The sequence below is a fragment of the Myotis nattereri genome, assembly GCF_964212035.1.
Source record: "Myotis nattereri genome assembly, chromosome: 3".
NCBI lineage: Eukaryota > Metazoa > Chordata > Mammalia > Chiroptera > Vespertilionidae > Myotis > Myotis nattereri.
This window is the reverse complement of record NC_138077.1, coordinates 172,206,508-172,234,408: the sequence shown is the minus strand read 5'-3', so window position 1 is coordinate 172,234,408 and position 27,901 is coordinate 172,206,508. Positions and strand designations below refer to the sequence as shown.

At 36.9% G+C, this 27,901-nt stretch overlaps 2 protein-coding genes across 3 annotated transcripts in view; one reads left to right on the top strand and one right to left on the bottom strand.

The window, feature by feature from the left end:
- DOCK7 (dedicator of cytokinesis 7) overlaps window positions 1–27,901 on the bottom strand; it is a 187,327-nt gene that overhangs the window by 108,585 nt on the left and 50,841 nt on the right. For both annotated transcript variants that reach the window (XM_081087071.1, XM_081087072.1), the window contains exons 12-14: window positions 25,850–25,992; window positions 22,050–22,143; window positions 18,655–18,817 (exon numbers count right to left, since the gene is read on the bottom strand). In XM_081087071.1, coding sequence (XP_080943197.1) covers window positions 18,655–18,817; window positions 22,050–22,143; window positions 25,850–25,992 — 400 coding nt within the window. The remainder of the gene's footprint in view (window positions 1–18,654; window positions 18,818–22,049; window positions 22,144–25,849; window positions 25,993–27,901) is intronic.
- On the top strand, window positions 1,136–10,507 carry ANGPTL3 (angiopoietin like 3). The gene is made up of 7 exons (XM_081087073.1): window positions 1,136–1,683; window positions 2,324–2,434; window positions 6,116–6,230; window positions 6,732–6,845; window positions 7,254–7,349; window positions 9,224–9,490; window positions 10,287–10,507. The coding sequence occupies exons 1-7, from the start codon at window positions 1,186–1,188 to the stop codon at window positions 10,457–10,459; spliced, it is 1,374 nt and encodes a 457-aa protein (XP_080943199.1). The 5' UTR covers window positions 1,136–1,185; the 3' UTR covers window positions 10,460–10,507.

The window sequence follows — 27,901 nt, the reverse complement described above, 5'->3', positions numbered from 1 at the left end:
CTATTGGTCTTTCAGTGGGTACATAGAAAACAGGCTAGAACATAGAGACAAAATATAAGGGAGAAAAGGGGTAAAATGCTATTTAATGTATGGGATTTTGTGATAATATACAAATACATATGGTTAAGACAGATCATCAGAAGCAAATATGTATATTAACAAATAATTATAACAAGAAATATATAATCATTTGTTAGCGTATCAGCATGGGAGTACAGCATTGAGAATCATAAAGATTACCCAAAAAAGTGGAGGAAGGCTTCACAGAGAAGGCATTTATTTTTTGTTAACAGGTAACTGTTTTCATAAAAACTAAAATATAATTTGGGAAATTCATACTTAATTCATTAATGATGAATTTACCAGTCAAAAGAGTCTGGTGCTTACTTTTAAATCTCTAAAAATCATGACAAATTAAAATTAGCTTTTAAAAATAGGTAGATTGCCCTAACCGGATTGGCTCAGTGGACAGAGCGTTGGCCTGCAGACTGAAAGGTCCCAGGTTTGATTCCAGTCAAGGGCATGTACCTTGGTTGCGGGCACATCCCCAGTGGGAGGTGTGCAGGAGGCAGCTGATCGATGTTTCTCTCTCAACGATGTTTCTAACTCTCTCTCTCTTCCTCTCTGTAAAAAATCAATAAAATATGTATTTTTTTTTAAATAGGTAGATCATGCCCTAGCCAGTTTGGCTCAATGGAGAGAACATCGACCTGCAGACGAAAGGGTCCCAGGTTCGATTCTGGTCAAGGGCACATGCCCGGGTTGAAGGCTCGATCCCCAGTGGGGAGCATGCAGAAGGCAGCTAATCAATGATTCTCTCTCATCATTGATGTTTCCATCTCTCTCTCCCTATTCCTTCCACTCTGAAATTAATAAAAATATTTTTAAAAACAAAAATAAAAACAGGTAGATCACATAACAATGAAAATGTAACTTACAGCAAATTAAATACAGTAACAATTTAGAATGACCTATTAAGTTGCTCATTTCTTTGATTTCATTTAGCATTGATCTGACTCACTGTGGAAGGTTACATTCGTACAAGTTTACACAGTTTAATGATTAACTATAGTCACCTGCCAACCTTATGTGGCAAACAGTGGTATATATAGAGTTCAGAAATCTAGGTCTGCTTGGAAGAGAAAACTTGTCCCAAATTGCTTGAAATTGACTAATTAGGATAAAATGTACACAATTAAGCTCTTTCTTTTTATTATTCCTCTAGTTATCTCTTCCAGAATTGACCAAGACTATTATTCACCATTTGATTCTATATCTCCACAGCCAAAATCAAGATTTGCTATGTTAGATGATGTAAAAATTTTAGCCAATGGCCTTCTTCAATTAGGGCATGGTCTTAAAGACTTTGTCCATAAGACTAAGGGCCAAATTAATGACATATTTGAAAAACTCAACATATTTGATCAGTCTTTCTACGATCTATCACTGCAAACTAATGAAATAAAAGAAGAAGAAAAGAAACTTAGAACAACTACATCCAAACTACAAGTCAAAAATGAAGAAGTGAAGAATATGTCACTTGAACTCAACTCAAAACTTGAAAACGTCCTAGAAGAAAAAATTCTACTTCAACAAAAAGTGAGGTATTTGGAAGAGCAATTAACCAATTTAATTAAAAATCAACCTGAAATTCAGGAACACCCAGAGGTAACGTCACTTAAAGTAAGTAGAAACCAAAAAGTGTTCATGATTATGTTTAAATGAGGATCGTTTAAAAAAATATTTAAGATAAGCTACTTTAAATACTTTGTTGCACAATTGAAATACTGTATTTTTTTTAAGAAAAAAAGCCTCCAGGAAATAAAATTTTCCATTATAATTTTCAGTTAGTTTTTGTTTCCCTAACATTAAATATGAAAATGAAAATTATAACTTTACAGTTAAATAATAAAATATGGAACACAATATTGCACATTATTGGAGGCAAGAAAAATGTTAAAGGAATCTAACTTGAAACTATTCTTCCATGTTTAAAATAAATACAAGTAATAAAGTAAATGGTAAAGATTTATTTCTATTAAAATACAGGGTTTGGGGGGGTTTGTTTTGTTTTTTATTTTTATTTAATTGAAGTAGTTTAAAGTTCAGGAAATCAGATTTTAGAGATGGTACATTTACAAAAAACATTTTAAAAAGTATGTACTATTTGAAAGAAGCACACAAGAGTAAAATAATTACCTATATTCATTTTTCTAATCTACTATTAGCTTTAAAAATTAGACTGTGATAGTGTTATAATAAATAAAAAAATTTAACAAAAATGAAAAAAGAAATTTCTAACCAACCTATAACCTATGTCCAGACTTTTGTAGAACAGCAAGATAACAGCATCAAAGACCTTCTCCAGACTGTGGAAGAGCAATATAGACAATTAAACCAACAGCACAGTCAAATAAAAGAAATAGAAAATCAGGTAAGTCGATATTTTAATGTCCAATCTTTTACATAAACTTTAGGTTTGTGAAAACACGGAACCCTAAAATTACTTTAAATAATTATAGCTGAAGAGTGAGTAAAAGGATCACATCAGCATAATCGTTAAGCTTGAAGGCTCTGAAGCTGATAAACTTACCAGGGTTTGAATCTTGAGTCTAAAACTTTTGTGTGACCTTCAATAAATTACTTAACCCTTTGTCTCTCTCTTTCCTCACTCTATGGAGATAGTAATAAGAAAACATCTTACAGGATTGTTATGAGAAAAAAGGATGGATTCATGTAAAGTATGTCCTCAATATAACAGCCAAAACGATTATTAAAATTTAAATTAGATCACGTCTCTCTGTTCAAAATCCTACAATGGCTTCTTGCCTCACTCACAGGCCTGTAAGACCTCGGAGGAGCCTTTACTATGTCACTGACTTCACCTCTTCTACTCTACTCACATAAGCCTCTTCACTGTTACCGAAAGGCTTCAAACATGCTGCCATCTCAGGGCCTCTGCCTTGCTGTTCCCTGCCTGGAGAGCTCTTCCCCTGGTTCTGCAAGGCCCACTCTCATTTCCTTTGGGCCTTTCCAAATACAGAATTCTCAATGAAGTCTTCTCGGGTCACTTAAAAATTAGAATCCCCTACTCCCATCCTTGAAACCTGCTACCTCCTTCATTACTCTTTTTTTCCTTAGCACCTACCTCTATTTAACATAATATACTTTTTAGTTATTTATTTTGTCTGTCCCTGCACTAGTATGTAAGCTCCATGAGTACAGGAATCTTCTTCCATTTTTAAAACTGCTGTTGTCTCAGAATATAGCACACTGTCTGACACTTACTAGGCATTTAATAAACATATGTTGAATTAATAAAGGTAATGACATAGCACAAAAAAAGTCATTAAAAACTTACTCTTATTAGAAACTGTGTACTTGATAATTAAGTTTAATTCCCAACAATAAAATTAATCTACAATGTAGACAACTGGCTAGGTAAGAAAAATACCTATCTACACTAATAAAAGAGAAAAATAATAATTGGCGTACGGCAATACCGTTTTCATTGGCTAATCAGGGCTATATGCAAATTAACTGCCAACTAAGATTGGCAGTTAACTGCCAACAAGATGGCGGCTAATTTGCATATGTAGGCACAATGCAGGGAGGCGAAAGGGAAAGCAGGAAGAAGCCCCCTGCCACTGACAGTGATCGGAAACCCAGGGGGGAGCTAAGAGCTGGGGGGCAGGGCAAAGGCGGCCCTGGGGCCGCCTTTGCCCTGCCCCCCAGCCATGATCGGAGAATCAGGCGCCTTTGCCACCCTGGCCAGTGATAGCAGAAAGTAAGGGGGGAGTCAGCGATGGGAGCTGGGCACGGTTGAAGCTGGCAGTCCCAGGAGCTAGGGGTCCCTTGCCTGGGCCTAAAGCGAAGCCCACGATCACGGCGCCCCCCGCTGCCACTGCAGGTCCCCGCTGCCCGGGCCGGATGCCTAGGCCAGAGGCGTTAGGCCTGGGCAGGGGCGGAGCCTGCAACCGCGGGGAGCTGGGGGTCCCCTGCCCAGGCCTGACACCTCTGCCGGAGGCCTCAGGCCTGGTCAAGGGGCCGATCCGGTGATTGGTGATCGGAGGGTGATGAGGATCAACTCCTCTGTCCGAGGCATCAGGCCTGGGCGGGGGGCGGAGCCGGGGATTGGGGGGATATGATGGTCCCCTTGCTCAGGCCTGAAGCCTGGGTCAGAGGCGTCAGGCTTGGGCGGGGGGTGGAGCAAGCGATCAAAGGGAGATGGGGGTCCCCTGCCCAGGCATGATTCCTGGACCAGAGGCCTCAGGTCTGGGCGGGGGCCAGAGCCAGTGATCGGGGTGAGAAGGGGGTCCCCTGTCCAAGCCTGACACCTCTGGCGGAGGCGTCAGGCCTGGGCAAGGGGCCGATCAGGCGATCGGAGGGTGATGGGGGTCAATGCCTGAGGGCTCCCAGTATGTGAGAGGGGGCAGGCTGGGCTGAGGGACACTCTCCCCGCCCCTCCACGCCCAGTGCACGAATTTCATGCACCGGGCCCCTAGTTTAGAATAAAGCTGTCAGAATCTAAGCATTCCAATATATAATACCACTAGAGGCCCAGTGCACGGATTCGTGCATCGGTGGGGTCCCTCGGCCTGGCCTGCAGGGATCGGGCCGAAACCGACTCTCCAACATCCCCAGAGGGGTCCCGGGTTGGGAGAGGGGACAAGCCAGGCCAAGGGACGCCACCGGTGCATGATCGGGGCTGGTGAGGGACCGCAGGAGGGCTCCAGGGCATGTCAGGACTGTCTCGCACAGTACCAATCAGACAAACCTCCGCAGCAAGCTAACCTACTGGTCAGAGCATCTGTCCCCTGGTGGTCAGTGCACATCATAACGACTGGTCAAACGGTCAGACACTTAGCATATTCGGCTTCTATTATATAGGATAGTTTGAAATATTAATTAATAAACACTATTAAACAGTCATTCAAGAGGGTTCAAATATAACAGACTTGGAGAAATGGATTAAAAAATAGTTGCCAAGAATTATAGAACAAATATTACCAATTTCCAGTAAACCATAATATCATTATATGTTTCAGTAATTATGTGACATTAATTTTAGTAGGTTATTTTTGCTAATTTATGAATCATAATTTGGTAGGTTATTTTTTGAAAATTTTCCAGTTTCTTTGACAAGTAGTTTTGATTTCCATAATTTCATTATTTTGTTATTTTTCTAAATTATTTTTCCTATATCTTTTATTATGATTAAATGAACCTCTTGACATAAAAAAACTAACACCAGTAAAAGAAAATATTATATACATACTCTGCTTTTCTCAGACAATCAATAAGAAGAGTTTTCAGCCTATAAATTGCAAACCTAGCACACATTAAATAAGTTGTTATTGCTAAACTCACAGGACAATAAAACATTGAAAATATTGAAAGTAAATAAATAAGCCTGCCAATCTGTTACCTTTACAGATATGTTTACATGTCAAAAACTATCAGAAAGCAGCCTTGTTTGAATTATATGCTATGTCTTAAAGGCAGGTCTGAGAAACAATAAAATCTGCAACTGAGAATTAATAAATTTATAATCTGCCTTGCTATTGATTACAACATATATTCTATTCAGATAAATAAACAGAACATATTAAAATATTTACGCAAAGTCTCTGCCTTTGGTCTTGATGTCTCTTTGCCTTGCTCTTTCTGTATTTTTTAACTCATTAAAAAATGTGCCTGATTAATTATTTTTAGAACAGATCTGTATAATCTGTATAGCATCGTTTATCCCTCTTAAAAATCAAAAGCAAAGCCTGACGGGTGTGGTTTAGTGGTTGAGTGTCAACCAATGAACCAGGAGATCACAGTTCAATGCCTGGTCAGAGCACATGCTGGGGTTGCAGGGTCCACCCCCAGTGGTGGGGAGAGGTACAGGAGGCAGCTGATTTAATGATTCTCATCATTGATGTTTATATCTCTTCTCCTTCTCCCTCTCCCTAAAATCAATAAAATATATTTTTAAAAAACCAAAAGCAATAACACATTATGAATTAAAAGATACATGCAAGCTGTACTTTTAATATCCTCACTCAGATTCCCCTAACTGTATATTCAGTATCATTTTTTTAAAAGTAGATTTATATTCTTTTATCAGTTAAGAAGAACTGGTATTCAAGAATCCACAGAAAATTCTCTTTCTTCAAAACCAAGAGCACCCAGAACTACTCCCTCTCTTCACTTAAATGAAACAAAAAATGTACAACATGATGGTAAGATAATTTGGTTTCCTTCCTGAAGCTATTATCAAATTCTTCTTCCATCACAAAATCTCTATTCTCAGGGCCTGTTCTAGACTAAAAGAGAGTAAAGAGACAAGGCTACCCAATACAATGTCAACCTAAATTGGATCCTGATGTTTTAGTCTTTTTAACCCTATAAAATACATTCTTAAAATAATCAGAGATATATGAATATAGACTTGATATTAGATAATATGGAATTATTAATTTTCTTAGATGTAATAGTGGTATTATAGTGATGTAAAAGAATAATCTCATGGTAACTATTTTGGCATTCTTTGCATAACATGCTATCTAATAAAAATGCTTAGCATAAAGTACTTCTTCAGTAATACATTAATTTCAGTAATACATTACTGAAGAAGGCTCAAGGCTACATTCACTATAAATCCATAAAATGTCAAGATCTCAAGCTCTAAAGATATTGTTCTTATTACTATATCTTATGTAGTAACATTTTGTTGATTCTAGACATTCCTGCAGATTGTACCACCATTTATAACAAAGGTGAACATACAAGTGGCATCTATTCCATTAGACCCAGCGACTCTCAAGTTTTTAATGTCTACTGTGATGTTAAATCAGGTAAAACTAGCCTACAAAGAAAACAGACAGTAGTTAGTTCACGTTACTTACTACCTATTAGTAATACTGATCCTGTCATTTTTATTCTAAATATATATCAAATGAAATATATATAACCTGAGTAATAGTTATATAGATCTAATACTTATATTTGTTTTTTTAATATAGGTACTTATGCATATATTAAATATTTTCCAAAAAATAATCTAAAATGACTATTGTCAATAAGTTTAAGACAAACTCATTAGTTATCCTTTACTTAATATCTTTACCATAATAAATTAATAAAGTAATAGCAGTAATAATTATCTTACACAGCCACCAATCAAAACCAAACCAAGTAAAAGTCTTTTGTTAAATCTATCAGCATCAGTCTACTAAAAATGCACTGTTGTTCACTGTATTCAGGTAGTTCCTGGACATTAATTCAACACCGAATAGATGGATCACAAAACTTCAATAAAACTTGGGAAAACTACAAATATGGTTTCGGGCGGCTTGATGGTAAGGTGACTTCATATTCATTCATTTACTTGTTAAAAATATTTATTTATTATAGGCTGGGCATTAGGAATGTAACAATGAATGAGAACAGTCCCAGCCTTCAAAGGACTTAACAGTTACACATTCGTTAGTAATTACACTTATTATGTATTTATTTAAATTATACTATTCAAAACTAGATGTCTGCTCTTAAGTATACTTATCATAATTTAATTTGATGGCTTCTAATAATCATAATTATTAAAAAAAATTATAATTAAATGCTATATATTTTGATACATGGTAAATGCTATGAATGACGAAGAAAACCATCCTTATCACTAGTCACTCTACTTTCTTATTAACATCTTAGATATCAATTATTGGAGGATGTAAGAGGTGAAGCTGTCAGATGTACAGTATAAACCGTTTAGATTTCAATTATTTAAATAATATAAATGTATACTATAAGATGTGTTTAAAATAAATTAGTTCTCCAAAAGTATTATACTTTGATCACAGAATAAAATTAGTAAATAAGATAAAAAATAAAATTAGTAAAATAAAAAGAGGTTTACATGTTATAGAATCCATGAATGATGTACAAGTAAACATTTATAAAATGGAAAATATTCATCATTTTATCAAATTTTTAAACACTCAATACTATTTGAGCATTAAAAACCTTTTTGCATTCAAACTACCAGTTAAATTCCTAACTAAAAGGTATATTCAGTAATGTTTTGTAGCTTCAAATCTTCTACTAGTAAGAATGAATCAACCCCAAAATAAAAGGCTGACAGTTAATTTCAAAGTATTCATTTATTTTGGAAAGAAGATAAGCCACTTATAATGCATTCCAAAGTTTATACATGAATAAGTGCCCAATATATGGCTCTGTTCATATCTTTAAATTAGGTTTTCTTATATTAACTCACTGGAAGCACATAGGAAATCAGTTTTGGTACCAAATTTCTATTTCTCAAGTATGCCATTTTCCATCCATTGGTGGTAGTTGTTATTTGCTTGGTGTTGAAAAAGCCAACTTTTCCTTGCTTCCTGGTTTCTAGCTATAGCAAAATTGATTGAACACTGTTGACAGTAATCTTAATGTTTAGCCTGTCTTTGTCAGCCTTCCCATTAAATTATGTTTGAGATTTTAAAAAAAGAAAGTAAGCTAGTTGTAGTTGCAATTCTTAAAAAGAGCTCTCTTAGTAATTCAATATCAACAGAAAATTTTGACATTTTCCTTAAATATTTTAATAAAAAGGGTTGTGATATTTTAAAAACATCTATCTGTATTTATGTTATGTTTTAATTCCAAATAAAAATAATTTTTTCAATTATAGAGAAAAGTTATTAAAATTATACTCTTTAAATTTAAATGTTTTTAAATTTTTATTTTCTTCTTTTTCTACAAACAACAACAACAACATATATATCAAGCAATTGTCAAAGGGCAAGATTATATCTAAGAAAAATGACTTATCATCCAGGTCTCTGGAAATACTTAACAAATCTCTTCATAGTATATGGTATTAATAAACAGTTGATAGTAAAGCCAGTACAGATAATATTTTACCAATGATCAGACCTAAAAATGTCTATAATAGCCTAATATGTTTAACCCATGAACTGTGGTTCACAATATCCATTTGAGAAAAAATAATCAGACTTAGGCAAGCCTATAATATTTTTAACAATTTTGTACATGTAACGATCTTCAATAAAATTGTTTCAAAAAGAAATATTTTAAGAGACTCTAAAATAACTAAGGAATTTGAGACTAAAACAACTCATTTATTTACACTAGTAAAAACTTTCTCAAAAAAAAAAAAAGTCATTGCCTAATCTGCAGTTAACAATCCACAGATTTTTACCACTTTTCTTTTCAGGAGAATTTTGGTTGGGTCTAGAGAAGATATACTCCATAGTAAAGCAATCTAATTACATTTTACGAATTGAACTAGAAGATTGGAAAGGCACCAAGCATTATATTGAATATTCTTTTCACTTGGGAAATCATGAAACCAACTATAAACTACACCTAGTTGAGATTACTGGCAATGTACCCAGTACACTCCTGGTAAACAAAGATTTGGTGTTTTCTACTTGGGATCACAGAGCAAAAGGACACTTCAATTGTCCAGAAAGTTATTCAGGTATCTTTTCCTAATATCAATACTTTGTTTTTCTATGTTCACACTATCTTCCTAAAGTATCTACAATGCCAACTCTTTAAAAACTGAATCCCAAATAATCACTTTTCTACTGGTAAAACATATCTTAATATGTGTTAATGTAAGTATTATTAGCATATATAACATCTTAATTTAAGTATCATATTAAGTGTTATATTAAATGCTAACTCAACTTGTGTGTTTTTTACCTTTAATCTTGCTCAGATATTTTATTTTTGGTGGAGTATATGAGTCTTGTACAGATTATCCTATATAATAAAAGGGTAATATGCAAATCGACCAAATGGTGGAACGACCGGTTGCTATGGCACGCACTGACCATCAGGGGACAGACGCTCAACACAGGAGCTGCCCCCTGGTGGTCAGTGCGCGCCTACAGAGGGAGTGCCGCTCAGCCACAAGCTGGGCTATCGGCTGGCAAGTGCAGTGTCAGTGGCGGGAGCCTCTCCCGCCTCCATGGAGCACTAAGGATGTCCGACTGCCGACGTAGGCCCACTCCCATTGGGGAACGGGCCTAAGCCGGCAGTCGGACATCGCCCAAGGGCTCCCGGACTGCTAAAGGGCACAGGCTGGGCTGATGGACGCCCCCCCTCCCCCGAGTGCACGAATGTTGTGCACCGGGCCTCTAGTTTATAAAGATACATGCATACAACACTGTCATATTTATAAGAAATAAAGATATACTTCATGTGGAAATACAGTAACAATAACTACATATGAGTTTCTATCCATTCAATTGCATATCTATCTTCTTTAGGAGGCTGGTGGTGGCATGATGTATGTGAAGAAAACAACCTAAATGGTAAATATAACAAGCCAAGAGCAAAAACTAAGCCAGAGAGGAGAAGAGGAATATGTTGGAAGTCTCAAAATGGAAGGTTATACTCCATCAAATCAACCAAAATGTTGATCCATCCAAAAGATTCATGAAGCTCTGACTGAACTAAGGCAAATTAAAAAGCCAATAAATTAAACATTAAAATCACCCCAAGTTATTGTGGTTTAATAATCTGGTATTAAATAGAAGGCTTTAGAAAAAACTATTCTAAAGCCACTGTTGATTTAAGATTAAACATATTATCACATCACCTAAAACAATACCACTTACCTTCTTAATCAAATTCTCATATCATTTATTCATTTATTTTGTGATATGGAAATCAATTTTAACTAATGGGTAAATTTTTAAACCAGCTAGGGCTTAAATAACTTTTTAAAATAAAAGCTTAAATAGAGACTTTTAGTTTAAAAGTCATCATGTGGGCTACTTTCACAACCTCCTCAGTTAAAAAACACTAGTTTCCTTGTTAAAATTCTAAGCTTGAATAAGTATAAAAACCTATAAGTATATAGTTTTTAAATACTGTAATACATACTATTTAATTCAAAACTAAAATTCATTCAATTCATAGTACATGTAAAAATCTATAATATGAATTTTTAAACTGATGCTTCGCCCTAACTGGTTTGGCTCAGTGGATAGAGCGTCGGGCTGTGGACTCAAGGGTCCTAGGTTCGATTCCAGCCAAGGGCATGTACCTTGGTTGTGGGCATATCCCCAGTAGGGGGTGTGCAGGAGGCAGCTGATTGATGTTTCTCTCTCATCGATGTTTCTAACTCTCTATCCCTCTCCTTTCTACTCTGTAAAAAATCAATAAAATATTTTTTAAAAAAACAAAAGAAAACAAAAAACCTTTAAATTGATGCTTCATTTTGCTACAAAAGAATTTGGAATATTTGGAATATTTAAATGTTTGGTATGCTTTATTTATGAAGTGGTATGAAATACTGTATTGAAATAGGTGCACTGTCTTAAATTCAGTAGTTCATGATTACTAAGTCATATTGACTTTAATATAGGTGCCACTGTACCTTAACATATATTATCTAACTTATCTATAGTATATACATTTTATTATATATATATATATATATATATATATATATATATATATTTTTTTTTTTTTTTTAATTGATTTGAGAGGAAGGGAGACGGAGAGAGAGAGAGAAACATCAATGATGAGAGAGAATCATTGATTGGCTGCCTTCTGTACGCTCCACACCAGGGATCAAGCCCAAAACTGGGGCATATGCCCTGACCAGGAATTGAATGGTGACCTCCTGGATCACAGGTCAACACTCAACCACCGAGCCGTGCCAACCGGGCTAGTGTATACATTTTACATACTTTAATAATACTGAGAAAACAAAACATTTTAAGGTATCATATCATAATATAATAAGACTGAATGTATTTGTTCCCTGGCCAGTGTGGTTCATTGGTTGGGCATCATCCCATGCACCAAGAGGTTCCAGGCTTAATTCCTGGTCAGGGCACATACCTAGTTTGCAGGCTTGATCCCAGTAGGGGGCATGCAGGAGGCAACCGATCAATGTTTCTTTCTCTCTCTCTCTCTCTCTCTCTCTCTCTCTCTCTCTCTCCCCCCTCCCCCTTCCCATATCTCTAAACATCAATAAAAATATTTTTTTTAAAGAATTAATGTATTTGTGACATCAACTTAAATAATGTGTTCTCCCTGGACATAGTGTGAATCTAATACCTATGTGTAGGCTTTCAAAACGAATTAAAAATCATTCAAGTTACTGAATGTTTAAACAGCCTGAGTCATGTGGATGTATGTTTTCAAATTCAATAGACTCAGTCCCCTAATTTATAGAAATTTAAATTCTTGCAGTTTTTATTTACATCCAATAGAAGTACAATTGTTATTTCTAATTTAAGTAATTTAAATTCTAAATCTTCCAGGATTATTAGATGTAAAATTTTTGACAATCATATCACTTGTCAGTATTCAGTTTTAAATGTTTTTAAAGAAACTACCAATAACAATATTCTTTTTTCAAATTTGACCTTCATTTTGCTTCCATAATATTACACTCTCTGAGAATTATCCCTAACTTTAATCCATCTTTATGGTCCTATTCCCTGCCAGTATTTAGTATTGTACGCCAATGACCAATCTTCAATCATCTGTTCTACTCTGACCTTCCAGAAACTCAATCTACTCTCATAGACTCATTTATTTTTTATGAATAAAGTTCTGGAATCTGCATATTATTCCAGCTTTCTCTCCAATTCCCCTACCTGCCACTTCTCCTTTCAATATCCTATAATCTCCTCAAATTCAAAATATCAAATAACAAATTCATCAATGCCTTACTGCCTCTGCCGGTCCTTCCTCCCTTCTTACCCTATCCAGTGGTCGGCAAACTCATTAGTCAACAGAGCCAAATATCAACAGTACAATGATTGAAATTTCTTTTGAGAGCCAATTTTTTTAAACTTAAACTATATAGGTAGGTACATTGTTATTAACTTAATTAGGGTACTCCTAAGGCTTAGGAAGAGCCACACTCAAGGGGCCAAAGAGCCGCATGTGGCTCGCGAGCCGCAGTTTGCCGACCACGGCCCTATCCCACTCTCCTCCTAACTTCATTATATCCTAACTAGAAGCCCGAAGCATGAAATTTGTGCAAGGGGCTCGGCCCTGGCAGCCTCAGCCAGTCCTCGCAGCCCGGCTTCATCCAGAAGGTCATCCAGATGGTCGTTCTGCTATTCGGTCTACTTAGCATATTAGCTCTTTATTATATAGAATGGCACTGCCATGCTTCTCAGTCACAGAAGTTTAAAACCCAAGAAACATCTCTGGCTTTTCACTGAACTTTGTAAACCACCTCTCCTCTATCATAAGCCACTAAGTCTATCACAATCTTCTTTTGAAAAGTCTCTTCATCTGATAAATCTGTCACAATCTTCCTTTGAAGTCTCTTAACCTGATATGCTTTCTTCCCATTTTTACCGCCAAAAACCTACCAAGGACTGCCTTTAAGCTGAGTCTTAAAATTATCTACCTAGTCTCCTGCCTGGGCTCCTAATTTTATGTCTATTGCCCCTCAATCTTCGGAAAACAAATTTGTAATGGCTGCATACTGCTTCAACCTGTGTCTCTCAAACTTGTCTACTAAAAGAGTGTAACAACAAAGAAAAGATAATGAAAACATATCCTTATAGATTCTGCAGTTATAGGATAAAATGGCTTGATATAAGCAAAGATTTATTTTATAATCTTAATAGGACTTTATCTAAATTTTATGATCTTATCTTAAAATTACATGTGAATTGTAGTTTCTACTCCACAAATCTATCTTTATATAAAAACTAGTGGCCCAGTGCACGAAATTCTTGCACAGGAGGGAGGGTGTCCCTCGGCCCAGCCTGCACCCTCTCTAATCTGGGACCCCTCGGGGGATATCCGACTGCCGGTTTAGGCCAGATCCCTGTGGGTATCTGGCAGTCGGACATCCCTCTCACAATCCTGGACCTCTGGCTCCTAACTGCTTACCTGCCTGCCGGCCTGATGGCCCCCATCTGCCCCCCGCCGCCAGCCTGATTGACCCCACCTGCTCCCCCCTGCCAGCCAGCATGCCCCCAACTGCCCCCTCTGCCAGCCAGCTTACCCCCAACTGCCCCCCCTGCCGACATGATCGCCCCCAACTGCCTCCCCCTGCTGGCCTGATCTCCCCCACCTGCCCCCTTTGCCAGCCTGCTCACCTCCAACTGCCCCCCCCCCTGCCACCCAGCTCACCCCCAACTGCCCCCCCTGCCGGCCTGCTCACCCCTAACTGCCCCCCCATGCCGGCCTGCTTGCCTCCAACTGCCCCCCTGTGCCAGCCAGCTCACCCCCAACTGCCCCCCCTGCTGGCATGGTTGACCCCAAATGCCCACACCCCCCCCCCCCCGCCAACCTGATTGCCCCTAACCACCTCTGCCTTGGCCCCACCACCATGGCTTTGTCCGGAAGGACATCCGGAAGATCTCCCGGAAGGTCTCCTGGTCTAATTAGCATATTACACTTTTATTAGTATAGTTATTTCCTCCCAAATCTTCTAAGAAGTGATGTTCCTGAAAGATGTATCATGTTTATCCTATGGACGTGCATGTCCCATATAGCTGTGCACTCACAAGAACATGAAAGAGCATAAGCCTACAAAATGAAATCCAAATCTCTTCCAGGTACTCAAGGACTTTAATAATCTGAACCCTAGTTACCTCTTTAATCATTTCCTGCCCAACACAATCCCTCAGCTCTAATAAAAATTACCTACTTTTAAACATTCTCTATATACTTTCTTAATGACTTTTCATTGCCTAGAATGCCTCCCAGACCTTTCTGGTTGGCTAGGTTCTATTTATACCTCAAGTTAGAGATAATGTCACTTTTCCACAACTATCTAGTAAATGGAGGCTCCTTCCTCTGCAACCTTGCAGCATTACTATTTGTACCCTTCAACTGACACTTAAATAAAGATAAGACAGAAAAGTAAATCTGACAAACATAATAATATGAATTGTGAGAAAAAGTAATAAAAACTCCAAGAGCAAAGATAGTCAATCTACTTGATTTTAGTGAATTACTGAAATTCCCTCTTTTACCTGCAGTCTTGCTTCCCACAGTTTCATGCTCTACCATGGTCCAAAAATATTAGATGGAAAATTTCAGAAATAAACAATTCACAAGGGTTTTCTTTTTTAATTTACAAGTTTTAAATTGTGCACTATCCCGAATAGCATGGTGAAATATCGCACTGTCCCACTTCATCCTGTTAAGATATGAATATCCTTTGACCAACATCTCCAAGCTATAGATGCTACATACTCAATAGTCACTTAGTAGCTGCCTAGGTGATCAGATCAACTGTAGTGGATGACAGCGCTTGTGTTCAGTAAACCTTATTTTGCTTAATAATGGTCTCTAAAGCACAAGAATAGTGATGCAGGCAATTAGGATAAGCCAAAGAGAAGCCTTAAAGTATTGCTTTAAGTGGAAGGTGAACCTTCTAGACTTAGTAAGGAAAGAAAAAACATCATATTCCTTGGCTGCTAAATCTAAAGTAAGAACAAATCTTCTATCCGTGAAATGGTGAAGAAGAAAGAAGCTTGTGCTAGTTTTGCTGTCACACCTCAAACTGCCAAAGTTACAGCCCAGTGCATACTGCTTAGATAAGATGAAAAGGGCATTAAATTTGTTGGTAAAAGACATGACATCATCATGATCCTCCTGATGTACTATCAGAAGGTCAGTAGTAGCTTAACACTACATCACAATACCTACATCATTCACCTCACTTCATCTCATCATGTAGGCATTTGTATCATCTCACAACATCACAAAAGAGTGAGTACAGTAAGATATTTTTAGACAGAGAGAGATACCACATTCATGTAACTTTTAATACAATCTACTGACATAATTATTCTATTTTACTATTAGTTGTTGTTAATCTCTTACTGTACCTAATTTACAAATTAAACTTTATAATAGGTATGTATGTATAGGAAAAAACATAGTACAATATAGCAGGTCCTCAAATAACATCATTTCATTTAACATCATTTTATTCTAACACTGATGAGATGCTATAGAAACTTAACTCTTGTTTATATCTATTAGGCTATGGTAAAGTTGGTTCTGCTACATGGCATTTCACTTAAAGTCAAAGAACCTATCCATGGCATTAAGTGAGGATTTTTACAATATCGAGTTTGTCACTCCCAGGGGTTTTAGGCATCCTTTGGGGTCTTGGAACACATCCCTGCAAATACAGGGAGACTACTGTATTGCAAAATTTCTACACCAAGAGTTTACTCTGCACCAGTTTGAATTTTACTGAAAGCAAGTATACTCATTTCCTCTTTCAGGGTTACCTATTTCAGCACAATCTATTTACCCACTCTCTCTCATCCTAGAGTCAGCATGTTTTCATGCCTGTATCTTTCCTTCCTAATAGTGTGACTCATGGAAATCACTCATTAACCAAAAATGTACTCCTTAACCAGTATTTATTCAGTACCTCCAACTTGCCTCTTTTATGAAACCTATCCCAAATATATATGGCTACATATTCCACCTTCTGTTATAGGATAATCAAATTTCCTTGATTTTCCCATCACTAACAACCGCAAGCATTGCATGTATGCATGTACTATCAAGCGACCATCCAACGCAACAGTTTTCAAAATTGAAAAGGGACCCAATAGTTGGCCTTTTTATCAAAGTCCAAAGTGTTCTCATGGAAAATAGACTAGGTCAAAATTACTCAATCTGTGTGAAATGTGCAGTTCAAGGTCATGAAGGTAGGCTTAACTATCTCCCACAATAAGCCTTTATAAAATAAGGTTTTAATGACCTTTTTAAAAATATAAAATCAAGCATTCCATCTCAAACATAAAAACTACTTTTATAAATTCATATCTGTAGACTCTAAATCCCACCCTTAGACCAGTGCCTAGTTTCCAGTTTCTTAATTCATTGAATAAATATTTATTAAGTGCTTTTGGTGTGCTAGCACACTGTGCTAGATGCTGAAGATAAAGCCGTAAACAAAACAGACAAGTCCCTGGCATTTACAGTAATTACATTCTAATGACAAAGACAAAAATGATCCCATAACTACATATAACGTCAGATAATGATAAATACAATAAGGGTAAAGAGCGAGAGGAGGGAAGCAGTGGATCATTTTAGGTAGGGTGATGAGAGTAAGCTTCTCTAAGAAGTGACCTTTAAGAGATATATGTTTGAAAAAGGAACCAAGCCATGCAGAAATCTGGGGGAAAACAACAGGCAAAGAAAACAAATAGAAAGCCTTACGCAGAATTGAATTTTGTTTGTACAAGGATGAACAAAAAGGCCATTGAGGCTAAAATGAAGCAAGCAAAGCAGAGATTAGAGGGACATGAAGTTAAAGAAAGGCAGAAGCCAGATACGTAGAGTATTATAGACAATTACAAAAGATACTTCTTTTTTTACTTATAATAGAAACAACTAGAGGGTTTTAGAAAGAGGAATGAATGATCTGATTTTTAACTTTTAAAAACCTCTCTGACTGCAATGTTGAGAGTTGACTAAGGCAGGAGCAGAAATAAGATGATCAAATTAAAAAGGTACAACAAAATTCAAGATTAGCAGCTATCCAATATAATAGCCCCTAGTCCTACATGGCTCCTTGGCATCTGAAATGAGAAGTGCTTTAAAAGTAAAATGCACCTCAGATTTTGAAGACTTTAGTAGGAGAGAAAAGAAGTAAGATATTTCAATAATTTTTACATTTAGTACATGTCAAAATGCTATGTTAGGTATACTGGGTTAAACAACAAATAATTAAAATTAATTTCACTTGTTTCTTTTTATTTTTTTAATGTAGCAACTATAAAATTTTAAATTACAAATGTGGTTAAGATTATATTTCTATTTGACAATGCTGACCTACATGGTGACTTTGACTGAGTTTTAGAGGTGGAAGACATAAAAAATACTAGATTTGGGATACATTTAAAAATTAAAACCTATAAAACTTGTCCTAGGAGTAAATGGAGGAGTAAGAAAAGAAGGGAAATCATTTTGATTCCCAAAATTTTGGCCTCAGGAACTGGGTAAATGGTAGTGAAATATGCTAAGATGGGGAAGTGTGCATTAGGATCCTATGTCTGAGCTGCCCTGTTGTATATCCCAACAGACATATCAAGTCATGGTCTCAGCATTCACAAAATGTGGAGAGCATCATTCATAAATGGAACCCCTGGAGTTATGTAGTGTTCAGCCTAAATAGCTTAGCCAATAATCTCGTGTCAGGTATTCTCTAAATAGTGTATATTTACCAAATACTGTTATTGTTAGAACATAGTTTAGGCCCATAAACTTGATTCATATGTAATGCTAGATTCTGTTAATAAGACCATTTGAGAAAAACTAGGAACTAGGAGTTCATATGTTTTAAACTAACAGCCCACGATTCAAGTGCTAGTTCCACCATACTCAAGTATACTTAACCTCTCGATCTCTGTTTATTCACTCCTAAAATGAAGGTAACACATACCTCAAGTTACGAGAATTAAGTAAGATAATGTATGTAAGATAATTAAGATTTTATCTGGCACACAGTAAAAGCTTCATACATTACAGCTATTAATATAGTCATGCGATAAGAAATGGAACAAGTAACAAAGCTACACAAGATTTTTGAAGAGTTTCATTCTAGTTCTATATTACTATTAGAATATACAGTATCTTATTTCAAAATTTTCCCAAATTAAAATGTATTACCTGTAAGTAGTGTTTGGAACATAGACATCCCTAGCAGGAAACTCCAAAATTTCTCTGGTAGGTCTAACTCTACTGTCAGGGTAAAGCTTCACCTGAAGCAGCTCTGGGGTTAGGCAATAATGAGGATTTTCAGGTGCCGGAGAAATGTCTATCTTCAGCTGAGCTGCATATAAAAATATATTGTAAAAACAATGTAAACATAATAAATAAAAACTTCATGTTGAAAATGTTTTTGAATGAATTTAGATCATATTTTTGCAAGAAGTCTGGAAAGAAACCAAATTATTATTGTCTCGGTCCTCTAAATCACTTCATTTTAGCAAGTCTCAAAGGTATAAATTCCTGAGACACACATAAATACACGTAAAATACTGAACGAATGAATGAATGAATGAATGAAAAAGAATCAGCAAAAAAACAAACCAAACAAACAGAAATCTAGCACAGGAACGAGCTACCATTTCAAAGATTAAATGTTTAAATTAAACTTGGTAGGCTTAAAAAATAGTTTTACTCTGGAATGGTTTGCTCTGATCATAATATGTTTCTAAATTTTACCATTTCATGCATTTTTTCCTCTAGAAAATAATTTTAAGCCATGGTATTATTCATCGCTCTCATTTCAGTACTTAAATTATCAAAGGTTCTGAGAGAACCAAGATGGCGGCATAGGTAAACACCTGAAATTGCTGCCTCGCACAACCACTTCAAAACTACAACTAAAAGACAAAACAGACATCATCCAGAACCACAGGAAGGCTGGCTGAGTGGAAATTCTACAACTAGAAGGAAAGAGAAATGCACACTGAGACTCAGAGGAGGTGCGGAAGTAAAGTGCAGAGGTACGGAGGCACACTTGGAAAGGGCTGGCAACGGAGGACACTGGTGTCTTTTTCAAACGGGAGGGAGTCTCAAGCTCACAACTGCTCTGAACTCCAGTTCCGGGCAAGTCTCTGAGGACCCAGACTCATACGGGGAGAGACTGGACTGTCTGGCATCAGTTGGAACTCAAGGGCAGCTTTCTCTCAGAGATGCTTGCAGCGATTACCGGGACACTGAGACGATTACCGGGACACTGAGACGTGGGGCCTCTTAGGGTAGGACTGAGGAGCAGCCATAGCTGCTTGCCCCACCCTGTTGATTCCTTGAGACCCCCTCCCCACCCAAGCTGCGAGCAGAGGCTTTTACATATGAATGCCCTGGCCCTTTGAGATCCAAAATTACCTAATAAACTGCACCTGGGTCAGAGAGACCCAGAACATCCAAAAGAAGGCTCAAGGCCCCACAGCAACTTGCACTGCTTCACAGCTGGGCCTCATCTGGGCACCTCCAAACCCCAAACAAGGAAGAGGAATCTGCAGATCTCTCTGTAGCTCCTGCTGGGTAGCCTCAGGCAGAGGCTAAATTAGCACCTCCTTAGATCCAAGAGCCAGTGTACCCAGTGGTCAGAGTGGGACCATCCAGATTACAACTCCTCAGATCCATAAGGGACACACTCAGGGGGCAGACTCAGTGAGCACCAAAGCCCCACTGAAGCAAGTCTTGCCCCAGAATGGTGTCTCCAGCACAGAAGTTCTCCCACTGCAGACACAGCTGATTCTCACAGCCAATTGGCCTGGAGGTCAATTCCTTCCAGTGATACCAACAACAATCAAGGCTTAACTACAAGACTGTGCACACAGCCCACAAAGGGGTGTGCCAAGAGTGTCCACCTCAGGTAATTGGGGAGGCTGAGTCACTGGGCCCTATAGGACACCTAGCCACAGAAAGCCACTCTATCAACACAGGGAAGCATAAAAAATGAGGAGACAAAGAAAGAGATCACAAATGAAAGAAATGGAGGAAAGCAAACTACAGGATATAGAGTTCAAAACCACGGTTATAAGGTTTTTCAAGAATTTTCTAGAAACCGCCGATAAATTTAGTGAGACCCTGGAGGATATGAAAAAGGACCAACTAGAAATTAAGCATATACGGACTGAAATAAAGAATAATATACAGAGATCCAACAGCAGACAAGAGGATCCCAAGAATCGAGACAAAGATTTGAAATATGAGGAAGCAAAAAATACCCAACTGGAAAAGCAAAAAGTAAAAAGAATCCAAAAATATGAAGATACTGTAAGGAGCCTCTGGGACAACTTCAAGCGTACCAACATCCGAATTATAGGGGTGCCAGAAAAAGAGAGAGACCAAGATATTGAAAACCTATTTGAAGAAATAATGACAGAAAACTTCCCCTACCTGGTGAAAGAAATAGACTTACAAGTCCAGGAAGCGCAGAGAACCCCAAACAAAAGGAATCCAAGACACATCATAATAAAAATGCCAAGGGCAAAAGACAAAGAGAGAATCTTAAAAGCAGCAAGAGAAAAAAAGTCAGTTACCTATAAGGGAGTACCCATACAACTGTCAGCTGATTTCTCAACAGAAACTTTGCAGGCCAGAAAGGAGTGGCAAGAAATATTCAAAGTGATGAATAGCAAGAACCTACAACCAAGATTACTTTATACAACAAAGCTATCATTCAGAATTGAAGGTCAGATAAAGAGCTTCACTGGTAAGAAAATGCTAAAGGAGTTCATCACTATCAAACCAGTATTATATGAAATGCTGAAAGGTATTCTTTAAGAAGAAGAAGAAGAAAAAGGTAAAGATAAAAATTATGAACAACAAATACATATCTATCAACAAGTGAATCTAAAAATCAAGTGAATAAAAAATCTGATGAACAGAGTAAACTGGCGAATATAATAGAATCAGGGGCATAGAAAGGGAATGGAATAACAATTTTCGGGGGGAAAAGGGGTGTGGGGGGTGTGGGAAGAGATTGGACAAAAATTGTACACCTATGGATGAGGACAGTGACGGGGGGAGGTAAGGGCAGAGGGTGGGGTGGGAACTGGGTGGAGGGGAGCTATGGGGGGGAAAAAAGAGGAACAACTGTAATAATCTGAACAATAAAGATTTATTTTTTTTAAAAAATTATCGCCCTAACCAGTTTGGCTCAGTGGATAGAGCGTCAGCCTGCGGACTCAGGGGTCCCAGGTTCGATTCCAGTCAAGGGCATGTACTTTGGTTGTGGGCACATCCCCAGTGGGGAGTGTGCAGGAGGCAGCTGATCCATGTTTCTCTCTCATCAATGTTTCTAGCTCTCTGTCCCTCTCCCTTCCTCTCTATGAAAAATCAATAAAATATATTAAAAATAATAATAATAAAAAAATTATCAAAGATTCCTGCATCCAAAGTGTCAGACCACATGAGGGTAGAATGAGATGAAGAGTACTGACAGACATATGGGCCAAGTAAGTGAAAAAGGAATACATATTACAAACAATACAATATACTTGTGATGATAACAGTTATAATTATTTCTAGTTAAAAATTTTAAATACCTGTAATAGGTCTTAGTCTCCGTAAAACAGAAGATGGCCTTCTCATATCGGCAAGGAATTTGTACAGATCTTCATCACTTAAGCGGTCTCCTTCCTGATTTTAAAAACAAAGGAAAAATTATTTGATAAAATAAATATGGTAGATTTAAAATATTGCTTGTTAATAATCCTGCCCTTTTTCCTTCATTTGAGTCAGAGTGAAAAGTAAAATTTATATAATCGTGATTAAAAATCAGTATGCGGACTTATTTCCTTTTTTATGCTTTCAAATTTTATTGAGTTATGATACTGCTATCTGTTTTTAAATTTTATATATTTATTTATAGCCCATTATGTTTATAAGGTATTACAGGGAACTCTAAAATATGGAAAATCAATACAAATTAGAGATAGATGAAAAGGATAAAAAAAAGAGTATTGATATAAAACAGATATACATATAATGACATTCTTAAAAATTTAAAACACTTGAGTTTATATTTGTCTTTTCAATTTTATATCACCAAGTCTCTCAAATGCAAAATATAAAGCACTGACTAAATTTACAAGAGGAAAGAAGTAGTAACAAAAACTTCTCTTGAAATAAAGTATAACTATCTTGATATTAAACCAGAAAGAAAAAAAATGAAAAGACCTCCATCATGGGAAAAGAGACAAACCAAACCAAACCATACCTAATTAATAAAAAATTTTTAATTTAATATAATGTTTTGCAATTAAAATAGGTAGGGATTAATTTTGTTTTTTAATTTAAGAGTTAGTTTTTAGAGCTTATTAATCTAAACCTCCTGCATTTAATACCTTAGTGGTTTTAAAGCATAGTTCATGTCGTCTTTTTATCTTAAATAGGGTTAAGGTTACTTCACTACTATGAGCTCACCCTGAGCTACATATTCCACCTGCTCACTGCTATATTCTGAACAGAATACAGAATTGCTCATCTTTTATCCCACTACCTAGAAAAGTCATTTTTACTTTCCAAAAGGCTGGAGTTTTTTGTTAATACTTTTATAAATAGTTTTTAGTTTTACTGAGTTATGGTTAGCAAATTTGACTCTATGAAGATTTTTTCAGTGACGTACATATAATTAATTATTACAAATGTTCTATCAGTTCCTAAAACAGTATATTCTCTCCTTTTGAATACAGAATTAAATGCATCCTTAAATGGTTCTTATTTATAACTAGAGGCCTGGTGCACAAATTCATGCACATTGAAAGGAAATTAATTAGAAGAAATATTTTAGAGGCTAGGGAGGGACCACGGGAGACTGGCTCCAGGGTACGTCCGGCCAGTCTCACCCACTCCCGATCCACCAGACCCCAGTAGCAAGCTACTGATTGGAGCATTGGCCCCCTGGTGGTCAGTGCACGTCATAGCTACTGGTCAAGCAGTTGACCGAATGGTCGACCAAACAGTGGAACACTTAGCATATTAGGCTTTTATATATATAGATACATTAAGATTATCTTTAGATTCAATTATTTCTGTCTATTTAACCTGTTAAATTGATTGTACTATTGACCTCCATTCTTTACTCCATATCTGTTTCCATACCTTTTGTTAGGTGGGACATTAACTCCCTCCCCAGGCTTGTGTTGGCCAATAAGCAAAGATGATGCAGAAACTTCAAAAACATTTGCACAACTGAGCTTGCCCTCCCTCTTGAACTTCAGCCACTGGCATGAGAACATTATCAAGCCAGCCTGCTAGATGATGAGAGTACAAATTGAGAAATATGAAAGAGGTCTGTTATTTCTGTCTTCCCAAAAGTCAGTCTAGATCAGCTGACTCCAGTCAACCTCTATACATGTGAATGAACCTAGCTCACAACCCCTTCTCCACAGTGCTGGTTTACTGTTGTGTACTCCTAAAGCAACAACTGACACACATTTTAGTAAGTAGAAAAAATGCCCTTAAAACTAATGTGTGAATTTTATTTTTAAATCTCCATGTATTTCTAATAACTTTAGCTTGTCACATTTAAAATCTGTACATAAGCACTGATTACTATATCCCAATCATGAGTAGTAATTGCTCAATTAAAAACAAAACAAAACAAAAACAAAAAAACACCTGCTTTTGTTTCTCATTTAGGAGAAAATTGTGCCTTTAATTCTACTTTATTAAAATTATAATCTCTGCTTTTTGCTTAATTTGCATTTGCCTGATATATAATATTCTAGCTATTTAAAAATACTTATAAAAATTGTACATACTAATAGTTTAAAAAATTACAGAGCTCTACAAAGTCAAGTGTCAATGCTTCCCATTGCTCTATGTCCCCAGCAATCGTTGCTTTTTAAGTTTCACAAGTAGTTTGTGCTAGTTTCGGGTTACTGGTCTCCAGTACATGGTGAATACTCAAAAAGTATTTGTTGGATAAATATGTAGGTGGGTAGAATGATGCTCAGTACATGATGAATGCTCAATAAAGTACCTTTGAATAAATAGGTGGGTAGGTGGATGGATAACTGGTTGATTTGAGTTTACAATACCAGTTCAATGATAAAGCAGCTGAAGAAATGCAAAGAAGAGCTGTGAAAATAGCAGAAGTGATGTAGCAGCTGAAGAAGCACAAAAAGAGAAAAATGTCATAGTTGCAAGGTTGTGTCATTGTATGAGGTAAATCTACCGCTCTGTCTCCATAGCTATACTTGGCTATTACCTCATCGAAGTAACACTGAGGCCTTTTCTAAACACTTTCTTGTACTACAATCTATATATATAAAAGCCTAAGCGACCATATGACTGTCCGACGGGTAACTATGACATGCAATGACCACCAGAGGGCAGACGCTCCAACCAGTAGCTATGATGCGCACTGACCACCAGGGGGGAGATGCTCAATCCAGGAGCTGCCGAGCTGCGGTGACTTGGCAGCTGCGGTTCTCAGGTGACGCACCCAGAACCAGAGAGGAGGGAGCCTGATTCTGGGGTGCATCACCCGAGAACAGCCCTCTCACAATCTGGGGCCCCTCAGGGGATGTTGGAGAGCCAGTCTCGGCCCAATCCCCAGAGGCCAGGCCAAGAAACTCCACCGGATCCGTGCACGGGCCTCTAGTTTATAATAAAAAAGACCCTTACCATTTCAGACACTCCTTACCTGCTTTATTTTCCATCTGAGTGTCTCAGAGCAGTTGCCTATGAATGCTATTGATAGATAATTGTGAAAGACACTTCAAGTACATTGTTATCTGTCAACTCATGGCACATCCTTACCTAAAATCTAGCTCTCTCAAGTTACAAGGTATCAGAAGGCCAGGATTTCCTCCCTATATTTAGAATAACATCTTAAAAGGAGGAATTTTGAGAGAGTATTTTGCATTTTCCTTTAATCTGCTCTAAAATACGTGAATGGTTCTTCTCCAGTTTGTCACACTAATACAAATTTTCTTCCATTCTTATATGGTTCTGGTCATCTGCTTACTCAAGACAAAGGCTTTCAAATTTTTCTGATCTTGGTTCACATTATAAAATTAATTTTACTTCAAAATCCAGTATGCATACACTCACAAAAAAACTAGGGGGAATAAAGCTCACTGAAGCAGTAGAATATAGATGTGGAGGATTGATTCTGATGCATTATTGGACAATGTCACTATTTAAATAAAATGATAAAACAGATATATATAAATTATTTGTATTATTATATATTTTATTTTTATTCTTAATTTTTTTAAATTTCTTGAAATTATAATCAATTATTATATGTGCATATACATTCACGATTTTTCTGAAACCAAAAGAAATTTACAGACAAATAACTCCCTAGAATTCCTACATGACAGAACAATACCTGCTTAAAAAAATTTGTCACTGTGAGTGTAGCAGGTCGAAAGCTGGTCAGGTTACAAGCATCATCTCCACTTGTTGTCCTTTCAAGTGATCGTCTGCCAACAATACTAGAATTCCTCCTCTCTGACCAAGAACCTTTTCGTTCTACGAAGGAAAAAAAAGTAAAATATTCATTTTTATAATCTTTAAAAAATTTGTTTTCAAGCAGCTTTCCAAACAGGGTGGAAATCCACTGAGGTTGAAAATAACCACTTAGCATATTGACTATAGTAGAAGAATTTCACGTCTGGGGAGATCAGTAAGGAAATATTACACCTAAATCTTCTGATTCTCTTTAAAATTCTCCAATGTAAAAAAAAGGTAATTACCACACAAAGATTATGCATATGACCAAAGATGAGCTAAGAAGAACAGATATAGAGGAACTATAAATTTTAGTCACTATATATGGTCCCTCAGTCTTATAGCACTTGAATTTGAAACTTTCATTCAAATTTCTGCAAGATAACCCTACTATTTAAACCCAATAAAATAATTATGTTGAAGACTTAAAACAAAACTATAAACAAACTAGACCTACCAGACCTCTACAATATACTCCACTAAACAAAAGGCAAATGCATATTCTTCTCAAGCACACATAAGACATTCTCCAAGACAGATTATATATAGGTATATCTTGTTTTATTGCTCTTTGCTTTATTGCACTCTACAGATATTACATTTTTCACATATTAAAAATTTGTGGCAACCCTGCATTAAGCAACTCTATTGGTGCCATTTTTTCAATAGTATTCGCTCAATTTGTCTCTGTTCACATTTTGGTAATTCTCACAATATTTCAAACTATTTTTTTTTTTAATCCTCACCCGAGGATATTTTTCCATTGATTTTTTAGAGACAGTGGAAGAGAGAGTGAAAGACAAAGAGAAATATCAATTGGTTGCCTCCTGCACATGCCCTGACCAGGGCCCAGGCCGAGGAGAAGCCTGCAACTGAGGTACATGCACTTGACTGGAATCGAACCCAGGACCCTTTGGTCCACAAGCCAATGCTCTATCTACTGAGCCAAACCAGCTAGAGCTATTTCAAACTTTTTCACTGTTATTATATTTGTTATGGTAATCTGTGATCAGTGATCTCTGATATTATTGTAATTGTTTTGGGGCATCACAAACTTAAGAGAGCAAACTTAATAAATGTGCCGAAACCGGTTTGGCTCAGTGGATAGAGCGTCGGCCTGCAGACTGAGGGGTCCCGGGTTCGATTCCAGTCAAGGGCATGTACCTGGGTTGCGGGCACATCCCCGGTGGGGGGTGTGCAGGAAGCAGCTGATCGATATTTCTCTCATGGATGTTTCTAACTCTCTGTCTCTCTCCCTTTCTCTCTGTAAAAAAATCAATAAAATAAAAAAAAAAAAAAAAAAAAAAAACAACTTAATAAATGTGTGTTCTGATTGTTCCACTGACGGGTTGTTCTCCTATCTCTGTTCCTCTCCGAGAGACCCCAATTCCCTGAGACACAACAATACTGGAATTGGCCAAATAATAACTCTACAATGGCCTCTAAGTATTCAAGTGAAAGAAAGTCCTATGTTTCTCATTTTTAATCAAAAGCTACAAATGATTAAGCTTAATGAGAGAATGTTGAAAGCCAAGATATGCTGAAAGCTAGGCCTCTTGCACCAAAGAGTTGGCCAATTTGTAAATGCAAAGAAAAGTTCGTGAAAGAAATTAAAAGTGCTGCTCCAGTGAACACACAAAAGATAAGAAAGCGAAACAGCCTTATTGTTGATATGGAGAATATTTTAGTGGTCTGGATAGAAGATCAAACCATCCACAACATTGCCTTCAGCCAAAGCCAAATCCAGAGCAAGATCCTAACTCTCTTCAATTCTATGAAGGCTGAGAGAAGTGAGGAAGATGCCGATGAAAAGGTTGAAGCTAGCTGAGGCTCATAGGCTTAAGGAAAGAAGCCATCTTTCATAACATAAAAGTGCAAGGTGAAGCAGCAAGTGCTGATATAGAAGCTGCAGCGTTATCCAGAAGATCTA

Excerpts from the sequence above, each read along its gene's own strand:
- ANGPTL3 (XM_081087073.1), top strand. The coding sequence starts at position 1,186 with ATGTACACAATTAAGCTCTTTCTTTTTATTATTCCTCTAGTTATCTCT. Across the intron at positions 1,684-2,323 it reads CAGAGGTAACGTCACTTAAA|ACTTTTGTAGAACAGCAAGA; the intron begins GTAAGTAGAAAC and ends ACCTATGTCCAG. Across the intron at positions 7,350-9,223 it reads TGGTTTCGGGCGGCTTGATG|GAGAATTTTGGTTGGGTCTA; the intron begins GTAAGGTGACTT and ends TTTTCTTTTCAG.